Source organism: Amblyomma mixtum, chromosome 3 (genome assembly GCF_055824585.1).
Source record: "Amblyomma mixtum isolate Tamu chromosome 3, ASM5582458v1, whole genome shotgun sequence".
In the NCBI taxonomy this organism is placed as follows: Eukaryota; Metazoa; Arthropoda; class Arachnida; order Ixodida; family Ixodidae; genus Amblyomma; species Amblyomma mixtum.
Window position 1 is genome coordinate 39,775,632 of NC_143014.1, and position 18,738 is coordinate 39,794,369.

Genomic DNA, 18,738 nt, shown 5'->3' on the forward strand with positions numbered 1-18,738 from the left:
CTTTTTCCTTTTGCTTTTCCACAAATAATCGGTGGAAAAACGTGCCGAAAGAAACCGAACGCTTGCTACAATCTCTTTTTAGTAACCAAAAGTTCCACCAGAGAGCTCTTCTGTGGATACCACAAACTCCGGCAGCAATCGCCGCAGCTTCACTTGGCACACGGTGCGCAAGAACGGGTCTGTGACGTCGCGAAAAAACAAAAAAAACGGTTCACCAGCTGTCTTAAAAAGAGGTGCCCTAGCCCTAGCCCGCGGTCTTTTACCCTCCGGAACAGGTTCGTTCTGCTGCAACGTTCCCATTCGGACGCCCACATGAAAACTGCAAAAATCATGTGTAGCTTCTGAACGTTCACACGCGAGCAATGCAAAACCTGCATCATATACCAGAGTTTGCTAATAAAAAAAAGATTGCAGACTGTAGCTCTGGCGAAAATTGAAAGGTTGGTGCCTTTCCATTTCCCAGCTCGGTCACGTGCGTCTTTAGTTTGCTCTTTCCAATAGTCCTCGCTATCGCGATAAGCATCGAGCGGAACGCCCAAATACTTGCCCGGGGTCGTCGCCCACGGTACGTTGGCGAAATGGTCCGGGTGGGATGGCCACCATCCATGCCAGAGCCCAAGGCACTTGGACCAGTTAACCCCGCTACCTGTGACTTCGCTGAACGCGCGTACACACCCGACAGCTTCACTTATGCTCCCCTGATCAACCGTAAATACTGCAACGTCATCTGCATAGGCCAGCAGCTTAACTTCAGCTGCTTGTAACCTAAAGCCATTAATACTATTGTTTTCTATGATTTTCATGCACAGCGTTTCGATGTAAATACAAAACAAGAGAGGGCTGAGGGGGCAGCCCTGAGGCACCGAACGCTGCACGCTAATGGGGGCCCCCTAAGTCAGCCTCGTCGTGCAGTTTCGATACGCCAGGGCTACACCCTTACGGATAACTGAACCGACGTTCACATGGTCTAAAACGGCAAACAAAATTTCATGAGAAACACAATCAAATGCCTTTTCAAGATCAATCTGAAGCATCGCTACTCGCCCATTGATGTCATCACAGCTTTCAAGCACACTGCGCGCTTTGTGAATGTTGTTAAAAATTGAACGCCCTTTGATTACACATGTCTGGTGGGGTCCAACAATATCCGATATCACTGTCTGCAGTCTACGCGCCAATACCTTCATAAAAATTTTGTAGTCCACATTAGTGAGTGCTATGGGTCGATACGCTGTAACCAATTGTAATTTCTCTATATCATCCGTTTTAGGTATGAGCACTGTATGGGAGGTCCCAAAAGACGGAGGCAATACGTTTATTTTATAGGCTTCATTGAAAATTGTACACAGCACTGGGGCAATTTCGTGCTTAAATTCTTTATAAAATGCCGCACTGAATCCATCTGGTCCTGGTGATTTTCCTAGGTTTAACTGATCTATCGCGTGCTCTACCTCGCTGTGAGTTATTGTTAGTTCCATTTTCTTTTTGCTTTCTTCGTCAAGCCGTGGCATTGCACCAAGAAACTGATGCGTAAAGGCTACTGCGTCTACAGGAGTCGATGAAAAAAGCCTCTGGTAGTATTCATTAAAGGCTTCTTTGATGTGGTCAGTGTCTGCCGATAAGATACCCCCCCATTCTATTTTATCGATGTGATTTCTTTCAGCGCGCGCTTTTTCTAGACGAAGAGCACGTTTCGATGGCGCTTCGCCCGCAGCTGTGTCTTCCGCCCTTGCCCTCACTAGTGCTCCGCGATAACGCCGTTCTTCCATAAGCTCTATCTTTTGTTTTGTTTTCCTGACATCTTCTATCCATTTCCCAGGCTCTTTGCATTCTTGCTTCATCAGCGTTTGAAGCAGTGCCCTTAGCTCAGCTTCGTCTTGTTTTTCCTTATAACGGATACATGTCGCCCTTTCTATTGCTTTGATTTTTAAAGATTCTTTACTTAGCTCCCACTGTTGCCAAATCTTCAGGTTCTCGCGCGGGTTTATTTTACCTATTTCGTCCTTTACTGCTCTGCAGTAGATTTCGTCTTGAAGAAGCGTGTTGTTTAGCTTCCACATTTCCCACGAAAATGCCTTGCTTCGGTTCACACTTCCGAGGCAGCACTCAACTAAACAGTGGTCTGAGAAGGAGACTCCCACAACTTCATAATGGTTGCAAACAGGGGCAAGGTCGACTGATGCGTAAATGCGGTCCAGCCGTGCATGGCTTGAGCCCTGGAAATGAGTGAACTGCACTGTCCGCGCACCCTCAATAAGTTCAGCCACATCCTCAAGGTTTCCGTTCTCGATCATTCGCATCAACACTTCAGTGCTCCTGTCTCGAAACCCCCGGATGCCTGACCTATCGCGCGCGTTAAGAACACAATTGAAGTCGCCTAATACAATGAGCCTCCTCTCCGTACAAAGGCGCTCTTGGAGGTTTTGGAAAAAGGCAACCCTTTCCTCAACCACATTCGGCGCGTACACAGTAACAATGCGCCACTCATTGCCGTTCAGACAAAAATCAAGCACAATACACCGGACATACACACACGAAAAATAAGCCTGCACCTCTAGCCCCGGTATCTTCTTTACAAAAAGCACGCAGCCAGCCGATGTTCGCACTGCTTGACTGACGACAGCATAAAATCTAGTCGTGAAACGTCGCACCATGCTGTCGGTCCCTTCGTTGCCGCCCACTTTCGTCTCCTGCACGGCCAATACATCTATATCGCGCTCCGTAAGAAGTCGGTACACCTGACCTTGTTTTTTCCTTGCCGCCAGGCCCCTCACATTCAATGTAGCGACTGTAAAGGCGGAGGCGGGAGCCATTTTTACACAAGAGGAAGGAACCAAGAGCATGGTGCTTACCTTCCACGTCTAGCGCGCCGCTAGACGCCACTGTTGCCGCCGGTATCATCCGGCGCAAGAACATCAGTCTGCTCGAGTAGTACCTTGCCTGCGGAGGAGTACCGTTTGTCAGCCGCATGGTTTGGGCGTGGCCGTAACGACGAACGCCGGGCTTGAGTCGTCTTTGCAGGGGGCTCCTCGACGCCGGGTGCTACCACTTTGTCCCCTTCAGGGCTGGCCTGGTCATGGGAACGCTTCGCCGGGGTGTTAAGGGGGGGCGAGACGCTTGTTGTGCGGGCGCCGGTATTCTCGTGGTGGTCTTCGTTCAGGTCCTTTCCCTCGACGACTACGGGCTCTGATGGGCACGCCCCGTTCTCTGGCGTCTCGTTAGAGACGCCGAGGGAGCCTCCCGTCGGCTGTTGGCTCTCTGGTTCGTCGGCCGCTTTGGTGTCGTCACTGGGAGTCCCTGACGTCGCAAGTGTGGAAGCCGACTTGCCCGCCTCGTCCGTACCAGTGGCTGCTTCCTCCGCCTCAGCAATGTCCATGAGTTCCGCAGTGTCGTTCGCCTTTCCGAGCCCGGTAGCTGACGCGTAGGTACGGACGCAGTCCGCGTCCATGTGTCCGTAGCGCCTGCACAGGGAACACCTGGGCACCTTGCAGTCGCGGCGAACGTGACCCGTGCCGTGGCAACGCAGGCACTGCATCGGTCGCCCAGGGACAACAACGAGGGCCAGCTCACCGGCTACTCGGACCTGGTGTGGCAAATCATCCACCTTAATTCCCGGCTTCAACTTCAGTAGCACGGCCCTGGTGGTCGAGCCTTTCTCCTTCAAGCCTTGGACACGCCAACGCTCCCGCGTCACCTCCGTCACGTTGCCGAACGCCGCGAAAGCCGTCCGGATGTCGTCGTCCGCCACACCGTGCAGCATCCAATGCAGGCGCAGCTTTACCTGCTGATCTTCAGGGTCGAAAATAATGCACCGCCGCCCTTTCACTTGTAGCTCTTTCCAGGCAGCAAGTTTCTTCGCAGCTTCTGAGGTGCTCATCGTCACCGCCCACACGTGGTTAATCTGATACGCCCCCAACGCCACGACGTCGGGGAGCGCACCAGCGTTGGCCAGGGCGTCCCGAAAATCTTCCACCCTGTAGGGCCTCGCTCTCACGTCTCCGTGAAGAAACACCGTGTTAAGAACAACACGTCCTGTAGGCAAGTTAGGCAAAACAATTTCGTATTCCTGATCTGCGTCGGCAGCTAACCTGTTTCCGCGGCCAGCAAGTGCCGCTATCGCCGCTCCGCCGGAGCTCATGATCCTGCGTCCGTCACGCTCGGTGGCATCCTGACCACAACATGGCTGCTTTTATGAACATATATTCACTCTGTGCAGGTGTACATGCGTACATGTACCTGTCCAGCTGAGATTTCGCATACTTGGTGACTTACATTACGCACTGCAGGAATGAATCCGCCTGTCCTCTCCCTGTAGCCTCCTCCTCGTCGCAGCGCTGAGCGCGACCGAGCTTAAATGGACCCTGAAATTATTTCGAAGGACATATTATGCAACAGATCTTTAAAGATTGTTTTTGTGGGTATTTTCCCGCCGGGGGAAAAAGCGCGATCCCTGCGGAAATTCGGTTATCGAGTCCGAGGAACGCAGCTGTGCTGTCAAGCAGAGAGCACGAACCCAGCTTAATTATTCGCCGCACCTTTATTATTCCACGCCTCGGGGATCCGGAGACAGACCTGAAAGAGGAAGACGACTACCGTCGAAGCCCGGAGCCCAAGGCGAGCGTAGAAGAGGAAGGCCGGGCTGTTAGACGTGTTCGATGCGGACCAAGATGACACTGACGACCAGGGCCAGGAGTGTCCGGCGAGAATTGCGTGGCGCGCCGTTTCCGCCATCCTCAACGTCTATCAAGGATTCAGAGCGAGACGTGGAGTGGACCACGACGTTCCTCGACGAAGAGGAGCGCCCTGTCGACGAGTACCAGGTATCCACGGAGGTCATGCGAAGCATCCAGAACACGGACGCGATGTGGTTTGGTGCGCTGACGTCGGGCCCGCAGTCCGTCGTGCAACTGCGGCCCACACACGAGGTCAACGTGCTGGCAGGCCAGAGGAAGGCCGCTGCAGAGTCTAGCCGGATCGAGAAGAGTGGTGGAAATGTGTTCGAGAACCAGACGATGGCCCCATCGTTCAGCTCTGGTGGCACATTCTTCTGTGGGCCACATGAGATCTACCAACGTGCGTATATTCTTTATTTATATCGTTTTTCGTTTTCTTACTTCATTTTTATTCTCTTCGCTGTAGATATTTTAGCGTTCCGCATTTCCTTGCGTGGGCTCATTTTCCGATTGCATTTTTTACATGCAGAGAAGGCCTCTACACTCCCGCTGGACCATGGAGCCGCCCATTCGACAAGCGGCTAGCGGGACCGACTAAATGGAACTGCGGCGTTCACGGACTCCGGCCCCTGTGGTGGCGTTCACGGCGCCACTGCGCATGCTCATTCATTGTAATATCGATTGTAAATCGATTGATTGATTGACTAATGAAAACAATCTGCATGACGCTGCCACGTATTTGTATGCTCTCTTTTTAATTTAGGAATTGCGTGTAGCGCTACATTTAACCTGTCTTTGCCTACAGACTTCTGTCCTTTCGTCATTCCATACCTGAGACGTATTAGCGGAGACGTATACCGGTTTTACTGGAGGTCTCCTACGCACGCGGAGTGACTGAGCGGGCGCTGCACGTGCGCAGGAGGCGTCCGGTAAAACTGGTATACGTATACGATAATACCTATCCGGTATTCTGAAAAATTTAGGGGGCACTTAGACTGTCTAAAGTGCGTAGAGGCGAAAGCGTTTTCCGCACCACTTTGACTGCCTCTGTGGCACTGGTGACATCACCAGTGCATGACGTCACACGCAATGAATGACTAATTACTAAGCAATGACAAATTACTAATCAATGGCTAACTACTGATTAAAGACTAAATACTAATTAAACGCTAATTAATGACGCTTAAGCTTCGCCTCTAGGAGTGGAACGCGACAGCGTGTTGTAGCGCTGCCAGGGAGTCCACGGCACGCCACCACCCATTCGGCGCGATGTCTTGCCCTTTGAATGCAACGCTTTTTGAAGAAAGGAAATGGCGCAGTAATTCTCTGTCATCTCGGTGGACACCTGAACAGCACCATACAGGAAGGGAGGAAGTTGAACCGCACCGTACAGGAAGGGAGGAAGTGGGAGTGAAAGAAGAAAGAGAAAGAGGGGCCATAATGAAGAAAATGAAAATTGTATTTGAGCACAGGAAATTGCGCAGTAACTGTCTCACATATCTCGGTGGACATCCGTCAAAATCGTGACACCTCTACTGACAAGCTTCTGCTGACACCCTTCTGTAGACAACGATGAGGCACTAAAGTCTTTCGCCTTAAAAACGTCTAATGACTACCTCCAACTGCGCCACTATCAATGACGCGTGCAGATAGAAGGCCTTTGGAAGAAATAGATGCGAAAGAAAATATTGAGAAAAAATTACGAGGAACTTTAGCGGCTGAAGTGGGAAAGGCGAAAGCCTGAGTGCTGCTTTCTGCTACGCGATTGTTCACTTCGCGTACTGTTGGTGGATTAATTAACAGCCAATTAATGACGCTTAACCTTTTCCTATAAGAGTGGAACGCGACAGCGTGTTGTAGCGCTGCCAGGGAGTCCACGGAACGCCACCACCCGTTCGGTGCGATGCGTTGCCCTTAGAACGCAACGCTTTTTGAGGAAAGGAAATGGCTCTGTAATTGTCGATCATCTCGGTGGACTCCTGAACCGCACCGTACAGGAAGGGAGGAAGTGAAGTGAAAGAAGAAAGAGAAAGAGGGGCCGTAATGAAGAAAATGAAAATTGTATTTGAGGAAAGGAAATTGCGCACATAATTCGGTGGACACCAGTCAAAATTCGAGCGCAGTGACGTCACGACCATTTCGACCAATCTGAAACGCGGAGAAATTTGCTCACGCGTCTTGGTCACGACAGTATGAGCCATTAAAGGCTTTCGCCTTAAAATACGCTTGTCGCAGTAACCACGTCAGCCGAAGTGATTGCTAGAGCAACAGATACACCCAGTGCTCCCATGTCAACGGGTATGCTGGTCATAGAAGCTTATGCAAAGGGGCACCTGCTCATATAATTGATAGCTCTCAATAAGTGTGAAAATTGCAATAAAAGCATTGCTGAACAGCGACTTTAAGGACGTACACACCAAAGCAATGAAGTATAGGAAAGAGTGATGTAAAATACACCCTATAAGACATGAATTTTATCCACTTATGAATGCATAATGTCCTCAGAAGGGCCAAACAGACACTCCTTGAATATTTGAAAACGTTGGAGCTTTTTACGCTCTAGGAACATGCAATATGTCTTTCTTTGTCACTCGTTCTCGAAAGCGCGGTGACGTAAATGTTAAGCCACAAGCGACACCATAGCAACGAGATGGCGCCAAACTCAAAGCTGTGAACTAGTTTTCTGGGAGTGACCCGGTCCAAATTTTGGCAATTACGCGGGCCACATTTGGAGATAGCCATCGCGGTGAGCACGCTCAAATATGGTTGGACACCGATTTTGGTCCAAATCAGCAAATGCCGAATTTGGTGGGTATCCCGGACCAAATTCTTGCTTCTTGGCGTCGCAGTTGGTATGGCAAAGAGCTATGCACAAGCAAGATACACAAGCAAGGTTTTTGCTCGGCTCTGCCGATTGTATGAGTGCTTTCATATTAAAAGTCTAGAAATATGCTTGTGCCTACAGCGGCGTCCTCGTTCCTTGCATCTGCCTGACCGAACTCAAGAAGTAAATTAAATTAAAAAATAGCCAGGCTTAGCTTGGTTAAACCAAGAATGCGTTGCATATTGTGCGGTCTTTTTGCGCGAGGTATTGCTTGGCGGCACTCGATTTTCTCAGCAGCTTTTCCTCCGTGACGTATGGATGGATGAATGGATGGATGGATAGGAGCGCCCCCTTTGAAACGGGGCGGTGGCAACCACCACCATGCTCAGCCGGCCTTTTTTGTTTTTTTTTCTTTTTTTCTTTTTTACGTGGTTAGGTGACGTCACGTCTCGTGGTTTGGTGGCTGCCCGGCCGCGCCCAAGGGCTGAACTGAGTGATTGCAATATGCTACGCATAAAAGAAATCCTTGCGTCGAGTGGCCTATAACAGGTGATGATTCTAAGCACACATATTGTACACGCTGTGCCTCTGCTGGGGGCTTACAAGTGCATCTTGGAAAATTCAGCGCAACAAATTGACGAGTAGAAAGGAACAAAAAACAGACAGGCCCTCTTATCTTCCTTTGTACTCTTCCCTTTGTTGCGCGGAATTTTCCAAGATGCTCCTTTCCAACTCGCCCAGCTCAGCGTAATTGGGCTTGCAAGTGACCTTACGAAACCAGCGCCCGCTTGCACGAAGCTAGTTGGACAGCATAGTTACCAGTCTAGTCTTATATAATCGCAGCTAAGAACCGTTCGCTGGATTTGAGGGAAGGAAAGGCGCATAAAGGGCTGTCTTTGTCGGAGGACACCTCAACCGCATCGTGAGCGAAAAAAAAAAGCGACTAAAAACTTCAGTTGCAACCTAGCGCTCGTGTTTGTGATTTCAATCGTTCGTGTTTCTGGGTTGTGATGCAGAAATGAGAACGAGTAAAATTGCAAACTCGAATGCTAGCTGGCAACTGAAGCTTTTGGTCTATGTTTTTTTTTTTGAAGCGAAAAGCTTCACTAGGCTCGTCAACACCGCGCTTCATGTGAGCCACACTACAGATTTGCCACAGCTGCGCATGCGCGGAACCGAGTGACGACACGCGGAGCGCAGATGGCCGCTGCTGCCGCAGCCGTCGTCGCCGGCGCGCGCTGACTCCGTCGCCTGACCTTTCGCCGCCGCCGCACGCTGCTGCGCGTGTGCGCCGCGGCATCTACTCCTCGCCTCGCTGCCGTTTGACCTTTCGCCGCAGCCGTGCGCAGTGCGCATTTGAAAGGAGGGCTATATAAGGCGCGCTTGCCCATAGAACAGGTGCAGATACTCGCCGTGGAAGGAGAAGAGCAACGGTCGGACGGCTCAGAAACACCGATCGAGAAGTGGTAACTTGGGAGTTGTCTGAAAAGCTACCACAGCCAATTAGCTAAGCAACAGCCAATTTTTCTCACGGCGCGGTTGAGGAGTCCACCGAAAAAGTCAGCCCGTTATGCGCCTTTCCTTCCTTCAAATCCTGCGGAGGGCCTAGGCTGCGAATAAGGCTAGACTGGTAACTAGACCATCTAATCTGCTTCGTGCAAGCGGGCCCAGTGCATCAAGATTTCTTTAGGGACAGCCTCCCTTATGTTGTTTCTTGTGTATGCATGAGATGAAAAAATTGGACAGCACGCATCCATTCCTGCAGTGGGTAATGTAGGTGTAGCACAGATTAAACTGCTATTTTTTTTTACCTGCTGATTTCAAGCAAATAATTAATCACAACTCACAAGAAGAATGCAATAACACTTAAACGGCAGCCAAACTTTGGCTGTGCTGTGTTTTAAAAACGTTTCAGGTTAGCCAGCTTGTTCAACACAGGCACCAATTCATGGTTTCTCTCTCTCCGTATCGTAGACTTACTTCAGGTAAACCACACTTTCGATGAACTGCTCCCTCGTTGAGCGAGCATCCACATCAGCGTGTCTCACAGCCATTCCCGTTTTCCATACACTGCGGAGGCAGAGCAACATAAGTTTTATGGCACGCACCCTTCATTATTGGCAGATGGAAACCATATCCCATATGGCGTTAAGGGAAAGTCCTTTTTTAAAGAGCGCTGCAAGGTGTCCAACGGATGATACTGCATCCTACAGTGGAGGAAACTTTGGTCCTTCTGTGCTAATGTTTACGTGCTTCTGTGCTCTTTTACGCACGTATGCGTAACGCGCCGGCATGCTACGAGTGCTGCCTCTCTTCCACTCTAGAAACCTTGATGCATTTAACAACAGCTAGACTATGTATACCTCTATGTGGTCATGGTGGGTACGAGGGCACCTGTTTAGTACGACTGCAGAGCATCGTTTTATCGCGTTTTACGCGGGTTTCAGCATCAAGTTAAAATTACCAGTTTTTACCGGCCATACCACGCTATTGATTCTACACGGCAAGATATTTTAATTTCCACCATGATCCCGTAAAGAACATCGCGAACGACATGACAGGCCTCAAAAGAAGGGGCACGCTGGCCAAACGCTGGCCTACTGCGATAGCTTATTCCGCTTAACCCGGGAAATGTAAGCACACGAAAAGGTGACATGTAGGGAAAGGGACAACAAAGCAGGAGTGAAATTGGCCAATGAACACAAGACCTTTCGAGCAAGACGGGAAGAGAGAGATCGAAACAATTTTTATTCATAAATTTTTGTGGAATAAGAGCGGGGGGGGGGGGGGGCGCCAGGTGGCGACGAGCCCTTGCCGCACGGCGACCCCTTGGGCTCGGTGCACCGCTCGGAGAGCTGCAGACCCATCGAGGGACAGGCATGAAGAATGTGATTGAGGGGACCTAGGGAAGATAGAAAACATCTCGCACGTATCTATTGTTCTCAGAGATGAACTCGTTTCAAAAAAGATGGATCAGAAACACGCTCATACCACCCCACCAAGGGAAAAAGTGCGATCCCTGCGGAAATTCGGTTATCGAGGCCGAGGAACGTCGCTGTGCGGCCAGGCTGAGAGCAGGAACCCAGCTTAATTTATCGCCGTGTCTTTATTATTCCGCAACTCGGGGATCTCGAGCGAGAGGCTGACAGAGGAAGACGACGACGACCGTCGAAGGCCGGAGCCGAAGGCGAGCGTAGAAGAAGGCGAAGGCCGTGCTGTTGGATGTGTTCGATTTGGACCAGGATGACACTGACGACCAGGGCCAGCAGTGTGCGGCGAGAATTGCGTGGCGCGCCGTTTCCCTCATCCTCAACCTCTACGAAGGAGTCAGAGGAAAGCGCGGAGTCGACCACGACGTCCTTCGACGAAGAGGAGCGCCCTGTCGACGAGTACCAGGTCTCCAAGGAGGTCATGCGAGGCATCCGGAACCCGGACCCGATGTGGTTTGGTGCGCTGACGTCGGGCCCACAGTCCGCCGTGGAGGAGAGGTCCGCACGGAAGGTCAACATGCTGGCCGGCCAGAGGAAGGATGCTGCAGAGTCGAGCCGGATCGAGGAGAGTGGTGGATACGTGTTCCAGAACCAGACGGTGCCCCCATCGTTCAGCTCTGGTGGCACACCACCCTTCTGTGGGCCACAGGATATCTACCTGCGTGAGTATATTCTTTGTTTATATCGCTTTTGAAGCGAAAGCTTCACTACGGGACCTCGTGCTTCGATCGCCGGGTGCCTAGTTTTCACCTTCAAGTGACCTTGAGCTTCGAAAGCAAAAGATAGTCGTGTAACTGGCCCCCTGGTACAGTGCACAGCTTAGTCGTGCTTTAAGCTACGAAACCAACGGAGCGCGAGCTAGGAAAGCAAAAGAAAGGCGCATAACTGCTCTTTTGGAGCAGTAGACACCTAAGCCGTGCTTTTAGCTACGTGGCGGTAGTGATAGATGTGCGTTTCATGCGTTGGCGTTGACAACGTTGTGGCAGAAAGGCTGCCCTGAAGATATAGACCTCCACCACGCCACCTCTTTCTCTCTTTCTTCCTTCACTCCCGTCTTTCCACCGAGATCTGTGAGACAGGTACTGCGCCGTTTCCTTAATTCAAGAGCCAATTTACGGAAGCTATAGGCCATCGGCGTTCATTGCATTCATTGGCGTTGGCGTTGACAGCGTTTTACACTGAGATGATTTTAAGGAAAGGAAGTGTGCATAACTTTCTTCCTTGATAAGTTGACGCCTGAATCGCTTTTATAGGTACGTGGGGTGGTGAGAGAGAGATGTTGGCTGCATGCGTTAGCGCTGACAACGTTGTGGCAGACACACGGAACTGCTGGAATAGGCCGCAGCGTTCATTGGGTGAGCAAACTCTCGCGATCAACAATTAACTGCAACCTGTCAGTGTGGCAGGGTGGGTGCGCTGCCTATCCAGTGTCTGGAACGCGCTCAACGTTACAGACGCCGAACCGCTTATAGTTGCCCGATACGCGATAGCTTTCGCTCTGTAACCAAGTGGAGGAGAGTTGAACCGCAGCTAATTTTTACTGTCTTGCTTCATTTTTCTTCTGTTCACTATACGTTTTTTAGTGTTGTGCCTTTTCTTGAGCGCACTCATGTTCCGGTGACATTTTTTTCGTGCAGAGAAGGCCTCCACACTCCCCCATGGCCATGGAATCGCGGTTCGGCAAGCGGCTGGCGGGACCGACTGAATGGAACTTCCGCATTCCCGGACTCTGGCCCCTGTGGTGGCGCCCACAGCGCCACTGCGCATGCTCAACCATTGCCATACCGATTTTCTACCAATAACTAAATAGCGGAGGATGTGGAGCGGGAACGTTCCTAACTTTCATTTGACTACTACACTGTCGCTTGCTGACACTAGCTGCGCTTGATTCTGCAGTGCTCTGCAGCACGACGTTGCCAGTTTCGCTGCTTAAGATCACAATGCGCTCATAGCTTTAATAAAGTTCTTTTCCAAATGTTTTGCCTTGAGGGCCATTCACTGTGACGCAGTTTATTCGGTGGAAAGACACACACGTGCTCAATTTTGTATGCCTTCGTTTTTGGAGTCATTTCTGATGTCCGCGGTAGGCCACACACGCCTGTGTGTCTGCGTGATTCGTGACGCTTTATATACACAAGTACACACCATCCACGTCTAGACCTTCCATATGAAAGCTGCTGCGATGTCAGGCAAACAGCTGCAAGGAGATTAAGCACGACGTCGCGATCATTGGCTTGAGAGGTACCTTTGAGGGGCATTCGTCGCTTCGTTCTTGAATTGGATCTGTATGAGGGAGATCCATGGCCAAACATTCGTGCGATGACCTGCCGGACTATAATACTTGTCTGTAGCCGATCCGGAAAGCGGGCGATCTCGAGACGGTAAGGTCCCGTGATGCAGGCGGGCCTGGCTCGTACTTTGAGGGTACACTTTGACAGGTAAATGTCGGGACCACTTTTGCACTCTGGAGGAGGGCGTGAAAGTTTCGCTCAGCGGATCGAGACAACCGTTTTGTGCATGCCAATGAAGTCAACATGACAGCGCGCGATTGCAAAACAGGTCAAAAGCCGCGTGTTCTATTTTGTATTGCTTGTAGGTTCAATATTCCGACATCCAAGGAGCCACTTTATAAATATAAAGCATAGATACAGTACAATTCCATCTGGCTTTGCTTTGAAGAAGGTGGTTTCTTCCTTCTCTGTGTGCTTAACACTGCGAGCCAGAAGTTCTCATTTGATGTTGATCATCATCGTTATTACAGTGATCATCATCCAGATTACATTCACCGGATTGCTCGCAATTCCTACCCGCGAGCCACATCATTTCCGACTCTGATCATTAGGAGGCTTCAATGCTCAGCCTCCACCTGGAGACAGAGATCAAGCAGCTGGCTGAAGATGCCGCTGCTGCCCAAGGCATAGTGGCCGTCGTTTAAGCGGTGTCGTCCTCTCTTGCTCAGTCCGTTTCTTAAGGGTCCGCTGTTTTTTCGAATATGAACTACCAACTATAGCCCGTTGGACCACGCTTGAGAGTTTAAGCGGGGGGCGGCTTCGGGTCGCTCCTCTGTATCCGCTAGAAAGTTTTACCACCACCGGGGTGGACAAAGGCGTAGTTCTGTCAGTGGTTTCTAATTACCCCTGCGTTGCGCCAGCCGCGACTGCCCTGCACCAAAATAAAACCTGATTATTCCACTTAAACCTCTGCTGCCCTCGACTACATTTTGGTTCAGTTGGTTTCTACGTCGTCACGCTAAAAGAACTCCGGTTCTTTATTGTGCGTATTACGTGGCCTAGCCAAGGCGATTTTTTCGTTTACTTACTTACTTACCGACCGACCGACCGACCGACCGACCGACCGACCGACCGACCGACCGACCGACCGACCGACCGACCGACCGACCGACCGACCGACCGACCGACCGACCGACCGACCGACCGACCGACCGACCGACCGACCGACCGACCGACCGACCGACCGACCGACCGACCGACCGACCGACCGACCGACCGACCGACCGACCGACCGACCGACCGACCGACCGACCGACCGACCGACCGACCGACCGACCGACCGACCGACCGACCGACCGACCGACCGACCGACCGACCGACCGACCGACCGACCGACCGACCGACCGACCGACCGACCGACCGACCGACCGACCGACCGACCGACCGACCGACCGACCGACCGACCGACCGACTGACCGACTGACCGACTGACCGACTGACTGACTGACTGACTGACTGACTGACTGAAATCTCTTTTCATCTTTCTCTCCCCGAATCCGTTCTTCACGCAGAGTAGCAAGTCAGCGGATTTAAACGCCGGCTAAATTACCTATTTTCAATTAAAGAAGCCCCTCTTTATATCTCGAAATGCTGCCGCCATGGCCGATATCGAAACCGCGACGTTTGAGCTGAGCAGCGGAGCCAGCTGCTGCAGGGAGCGTTTGCTCTTTCATCCACGCTATTCTCCCACTCTTTCTTGTGGTGAATGCTAATTGCAGTTCCGGAGCATTCCGCCTGCGCCCGGGAGCACCTGATTTATGCACACGCCCCGAATCTGCACTTGGGGCACGTGCACAAAACCTAAACAGTGCAGAGAATTCAGTGCAGACGTAACGTCTGGTGGTGTCGTTTTGCACTGCCTGCGGAGCCTAATTCGAACTGCCTGCTCTGTTGAAGCGGGACATGGGCTTTCTTTTGCTACGTCGCGTGGTGCATGAAAAATGATAGCAGCGGAGCAAAAGAAGGTGCATGTCATGGTACGAGAACGCGGACGGTTCGAATTGGGCGCTTTGGGCATTGCAACACGTCATCAAGGAATAGAGTTTGCTCGGAACTTCCGGCGCAGCTCATGCGCTCTGTTTCAATCTTGGGGGTAAAAAAAAAAAGCTCCAGGTTTCCTCGTGATGGAGGACTTTAGAGAAAATTTATGACGTCGTCTGGTCCATAGCTGCGCATTCGCCAATGGCCGGAACCACTAGACTGTGCTGAGTAAAAAGTTGTTTTGTAAATTTGAGTTAATTAGCTCATAAGCTTGCTTTTGAAAATGATTGGAATCCGCCGCGGCTGACAGTTTGTTCCCGAGAATATGTGCTTTCTCTATTTCGATCATCCTATCGAGGGGATTTTTCGAAGGTGTTAGCTTAAACACTCGGTCTGTACTCTTTCACTGCAATTTTTGTAGAGCTAGATTCGCCAGACTGCTGCGCATTCCACGCTTTAGTTTTCTTCGTACTAGTTTTCACCCCTACCATTCTGACTTTGCCTGCTGAGGTCTTCAGCTATCTGCTGTAATTCAAACTGTGGGCAACTCAGCAGGGTATAATTTCATTAGCAAATCTGATATGCTAAGGTATCTCCGATTACCACTTTTTTCTACCTTTCTCGAGTACAGTGTTTCGAATACCTCCCGTGGACGTGCATTGAGTAACAACGGGAAGTTTCCCTATCCCGGCCATACATCCCTTGTTACCAGCATTTTACTGCTCCTTTTTGAGGACTGCGGTCGCTGTGCAGTCGTCCTCGGTGTTTTCTAGAACGTTCGTAACCGCTTACCCTGTGCCTTGATTGCGCAGTGCAAGGGTGACTCCTGATGTTGCAGGAAATGAAGTGTTCTGTCGTCGTTCATTGTCGTAGTTCGGTGGAACAGAAAGTCGAGGGCGCGGGGGGACATCAGTGGTCCGCCTCCTTGCCCTCGGCTTTAGACCCCAAAATGGACGTCCTTGAAGCCGGAGAGCGTGTTATCGCAATGTTTTCAAACAGTTTATATAGTTGCCTATATATATTTTTTTTTTGTAGCGCGCAAATCTCGTCATAAGATTTATTACTTGAGTTCTTGAGTGATACTGTATCACACATCATTAACGGATGTTTTTCTACCTTTATTATTCGATGGTGTTTTTAGAGTGAAGAGTGCTGGTATGGCGCTCGGCGTTGGGCGAGAGAAGTCGTTCCAGTTGGCCGTTGTATGGGGGAAAAGAAATACGGGCATTTATTCCTTTTTTGTTTTTTGCGCCGGTTAGTAGCTCATACAGTGGCGGGATTTGAAGGTACAGGCTCCTTTCTCAAGCCCGCGACCCAGCAAAGCCGAGTATTAGAACGGGGGAAAGCTGGTACGCGTTTGAGGAAACCGGTGGGCACAATACGCCATCGCGCAATTTGTCTGACAGCGACAGCTTAGTGTATCAGGGTGCAAACATCGATGTAAGTGATTCGCGCAGTGCAGGTCACCAGCAGAGAAGACGTACCGTCGACTGTCTAGAATATTTGTACTATGTGATCTCTAAGGAAGACAACGCAGATGCGTGTCTTTGTGCAATATTCGCTTCGAATTGCATATTACATGACGACAATCAATGCCGCGTGATCGCCAAAGTGCAGCGCGACAGCGTATACGACGCTGTGACGGGACGCTAAACGCTTCTTCGCGATTTCTTGCGCCCGCTTTGCCTATATTAACGCCAAAACGTATGTCCGGTCAGCACGAAAGCCAGCGTCCGTCGCGCGTGCATGGCGCAAAATTCCCCAGTGACGTCACCATGCTCTCGCGTGAAGTCAGCACTAAACCATGAGTCAGCACAAAACCAAAGTCAGCGTGAAGTCAGCACTAAACCAAAAGCACTAAACCTGTGCTTAACTTACAAAAAAGATGTCAAACAAAACATCAACTTACTTTCTTCCTTAGCTTCCTTAACAAAGAGAATACCTTCGCATGATACACGTTGTCGGGAAATCTGGAACATTGAGAGATGCAGAACTACGGAAAGCAAATGATTAAACATAAACTGCCAGAAATATTGAATATTTGTTATAGACACACCATACACCCCGAAAACGCATCAAAGCAGGATCTAAGATTTTTTTTTTTCTTCGCGATCAAATGTGTTTTCTTGAAGATCATTTTTACCTTCATCCTACTGTGCCTGAATTGATTTTTTTTTCTCCTTTCTTGAATCTTGTGCTCTTTTTGTATGTAATTTTTGTTATGGCTTGAAGTCTGCTACTTTCCACGCGTAGATATGCATTTGTAGTTTTTGTGTATGTCTAGAGCCATGTGAATGCGATATATCCTAAATAGCACTAGAGTTATATCAGTATATACAAATGGTGTCTGTTTGTTTCTTGTTACTACGCTGTGTCTTTTTTTCATGATAACTTGCTTTATTACGTGTTATTCTTATTTGTCATGTTAGCTATGATTGTTCTTTGAAATGTATTCTGTTGTCCGCTGATTTCTGCCTTGATGGAAGCAATCATGTATTTGATATGGGGGGGCGGGAACCAGTCAAGCTGTCCAGCTTTTTTTCCCTAACCTCCCCCATCGTGTTGATGGAAATAAAGGCTATTATTATTATTATATATCGATGCCTACAGCGAAGGAAAAGATTTCCTGCCAAGGTGCTGGGAATGGAACCAAGGACCTTCAGATAGCGTGCCGAGCACGCAACCCGTAGGGCACAAACCGAATGGGTTCCGAAATCGCGACTTGCGACTCGGCGATCATCCTATAGAATCGACTTGCCTCGCGAACAGAGGCGTACCTAGTGTATGCCCTTCCTTGCGACTATATGCTAATGAGTAGGTGTGTCATTAGAAAGGAAGGAATATTTAATTAACCTCGCAACAGAGCTCACGATGAAAAAGTGCTTTCGCGTTCAAAGCACGTAAGCAGTCTTAAGCACCCCCCGTTTTGATGATTCCCTTCACCTCAGTTCAAATGTCCGTGGTCACTTGTGCTGACGCCCTGAGCGAGTTTGGTAGTGGTACCAACGCGATGGTCTAGCGGCTCCATTAAGTGGGTGAGAAAGTGAAGGAGTAAAAATTTGTTAACGCCTCAAAGCGACACATGGGGACTGTGCACACTGTAAACAGAAAGGTGTAAAAAGGGAGTAAAGTTGTCCTCTAAGCACACCCTATAAAGAAGGGCGTGCGCTAGAGGACAACTTTACTCCCTTTTTTACTAACAGATAGGTGTATTCGTGTTCTGTGTGCGAGGGACACCGTATAGCGGAGGGCTCTGGATTAATTTCGACCAACTGTGGTTAATGAATTTGCTCTGATATCGCACGGCACGAGGGCCTTTCTGGGTTTCGTCCCCATCGAAATACGGCCGGCACAGCGGGGATCGAACCCCCCGTCCTTGGCATCAGTAGCCGGACACCAAAACCACTGAGCCATCGCTGGGGGTATAAAGTGCGGGAGCCGTTACGGCATGTCACCAGACGCCGCAGCTAGGTGGAATCCTACGGCGGCATCACTGGCAGCTGTCAGGGTTGAAAGAAATGTGAAGGTTCCTCGCCGTGCTTGCGATTTAATCTTTGGCGACAGTTGGGCCAGTGTGTTTTTGACGTATGACGGTATCACCAACGCGCGAAAAACGGAAACTATATAGTGGGATAGAACTCAAGAACGAAGCGGCAGATGCCCTTCAAAGGAGGCCCTCCCGCCAATGGCGTCGACCGATTTCCATGGCGTCGCGGTTAATCCCTGCTCACGCTATAACATGACAGGGGATTTACCATGGATTAATCGCTACTTTATGAAAATCTGCTGACGCCAATGGCAGGGGCAGAGGTCTGCACAGGCCTAATCCTGAGGCCCGAGCCCGGCCCAGGCCCGCGACTTGAATCCAGGGCCCTCTAAGCTATCACTTTGCTGTACTTGGCCCGGTCCGCCAAGCTCGGAGTGCGCTCGGGCCCGTTGCCGCAGTAGCGGAAGAGGTAAATTGCTCACTGTATGGGAGG

At 50.3% G+C, this 18,738-nt stretch overlaps 2 protein-coding genes across 2 annotated transcripts; both read left to right on the plus strand.

Annotated features, from left to right (window-relative positions):
- Positions 1–4,655: 4,655 nt before the first annotated feature.
- Positions 4,656–5,258, plus strand: LOC149349796 (importin-7-like). The gene is made up of 2 exons (XM_089575497.1): positions 4,656–5,073; positions 5,203–5,258. The coding sequence occupies exons 1-2, from the start codon at positions 4,656–4,658 to the stop codon at positions 5,256–5,258; spliced, it is 474 nt and encodes a 157-aa protein (XP_089431623.1).
- Positions 5,259–10,740: 5,482 nt separating this feature from the next.
- Positions 10,741–12,192, plus strand: LOC149349797 (importin-7-like). Its single transcript, XM_089575498.1, has 2 exons — positions 10,741–11,149; positions 12,125–12,192. The coding sequence occupies exons 1-2, from the start codon at positions 10,741–10,743 to the stop codon at positions 12,190–12,192; spliced, it is 477 nt and encodes a 158-aa protein (XP_089431624.1).
- The last annotated feature ends 6,546 nt before the right edge of the window (positions 12,193–18,738 follow it).

What these genes read in the sequence shown, in the direction of transcription:
- LOC149349797 (XM_089575498.1), top strand. Translation starts at nt 10,741, where the DNA reads ATGACACTGACGACCAGGGCCAGCAGTGTGCGGCGAGAATTGCGTGGC. An exon ending in GCCACAGGATATCTACCTGC is followed by an intron (nt 11,150 to 12,124) that starts GTGAGTATATTC and finishes TTTTTCGTGCAG; the next exon opens with AGAAGGCCTCCACACTCCCC.
- LOC149349796 (XM_089575497.1), top strand. Translation starts at nt 4,656, where the DNA reads ATGCGGACCAAGATGACACTGACGACCAGGGCCAGGAGTGTCCGGCGA. An exon ending in GCCACATGAGATCTACCAAC is followed by an intron (nt 5,074 to 5,202) that starts GTGCGTATATTC and finishes TTTTACATGCAG; the next exon opens with AGAAGGCCTCTACACTCCCG.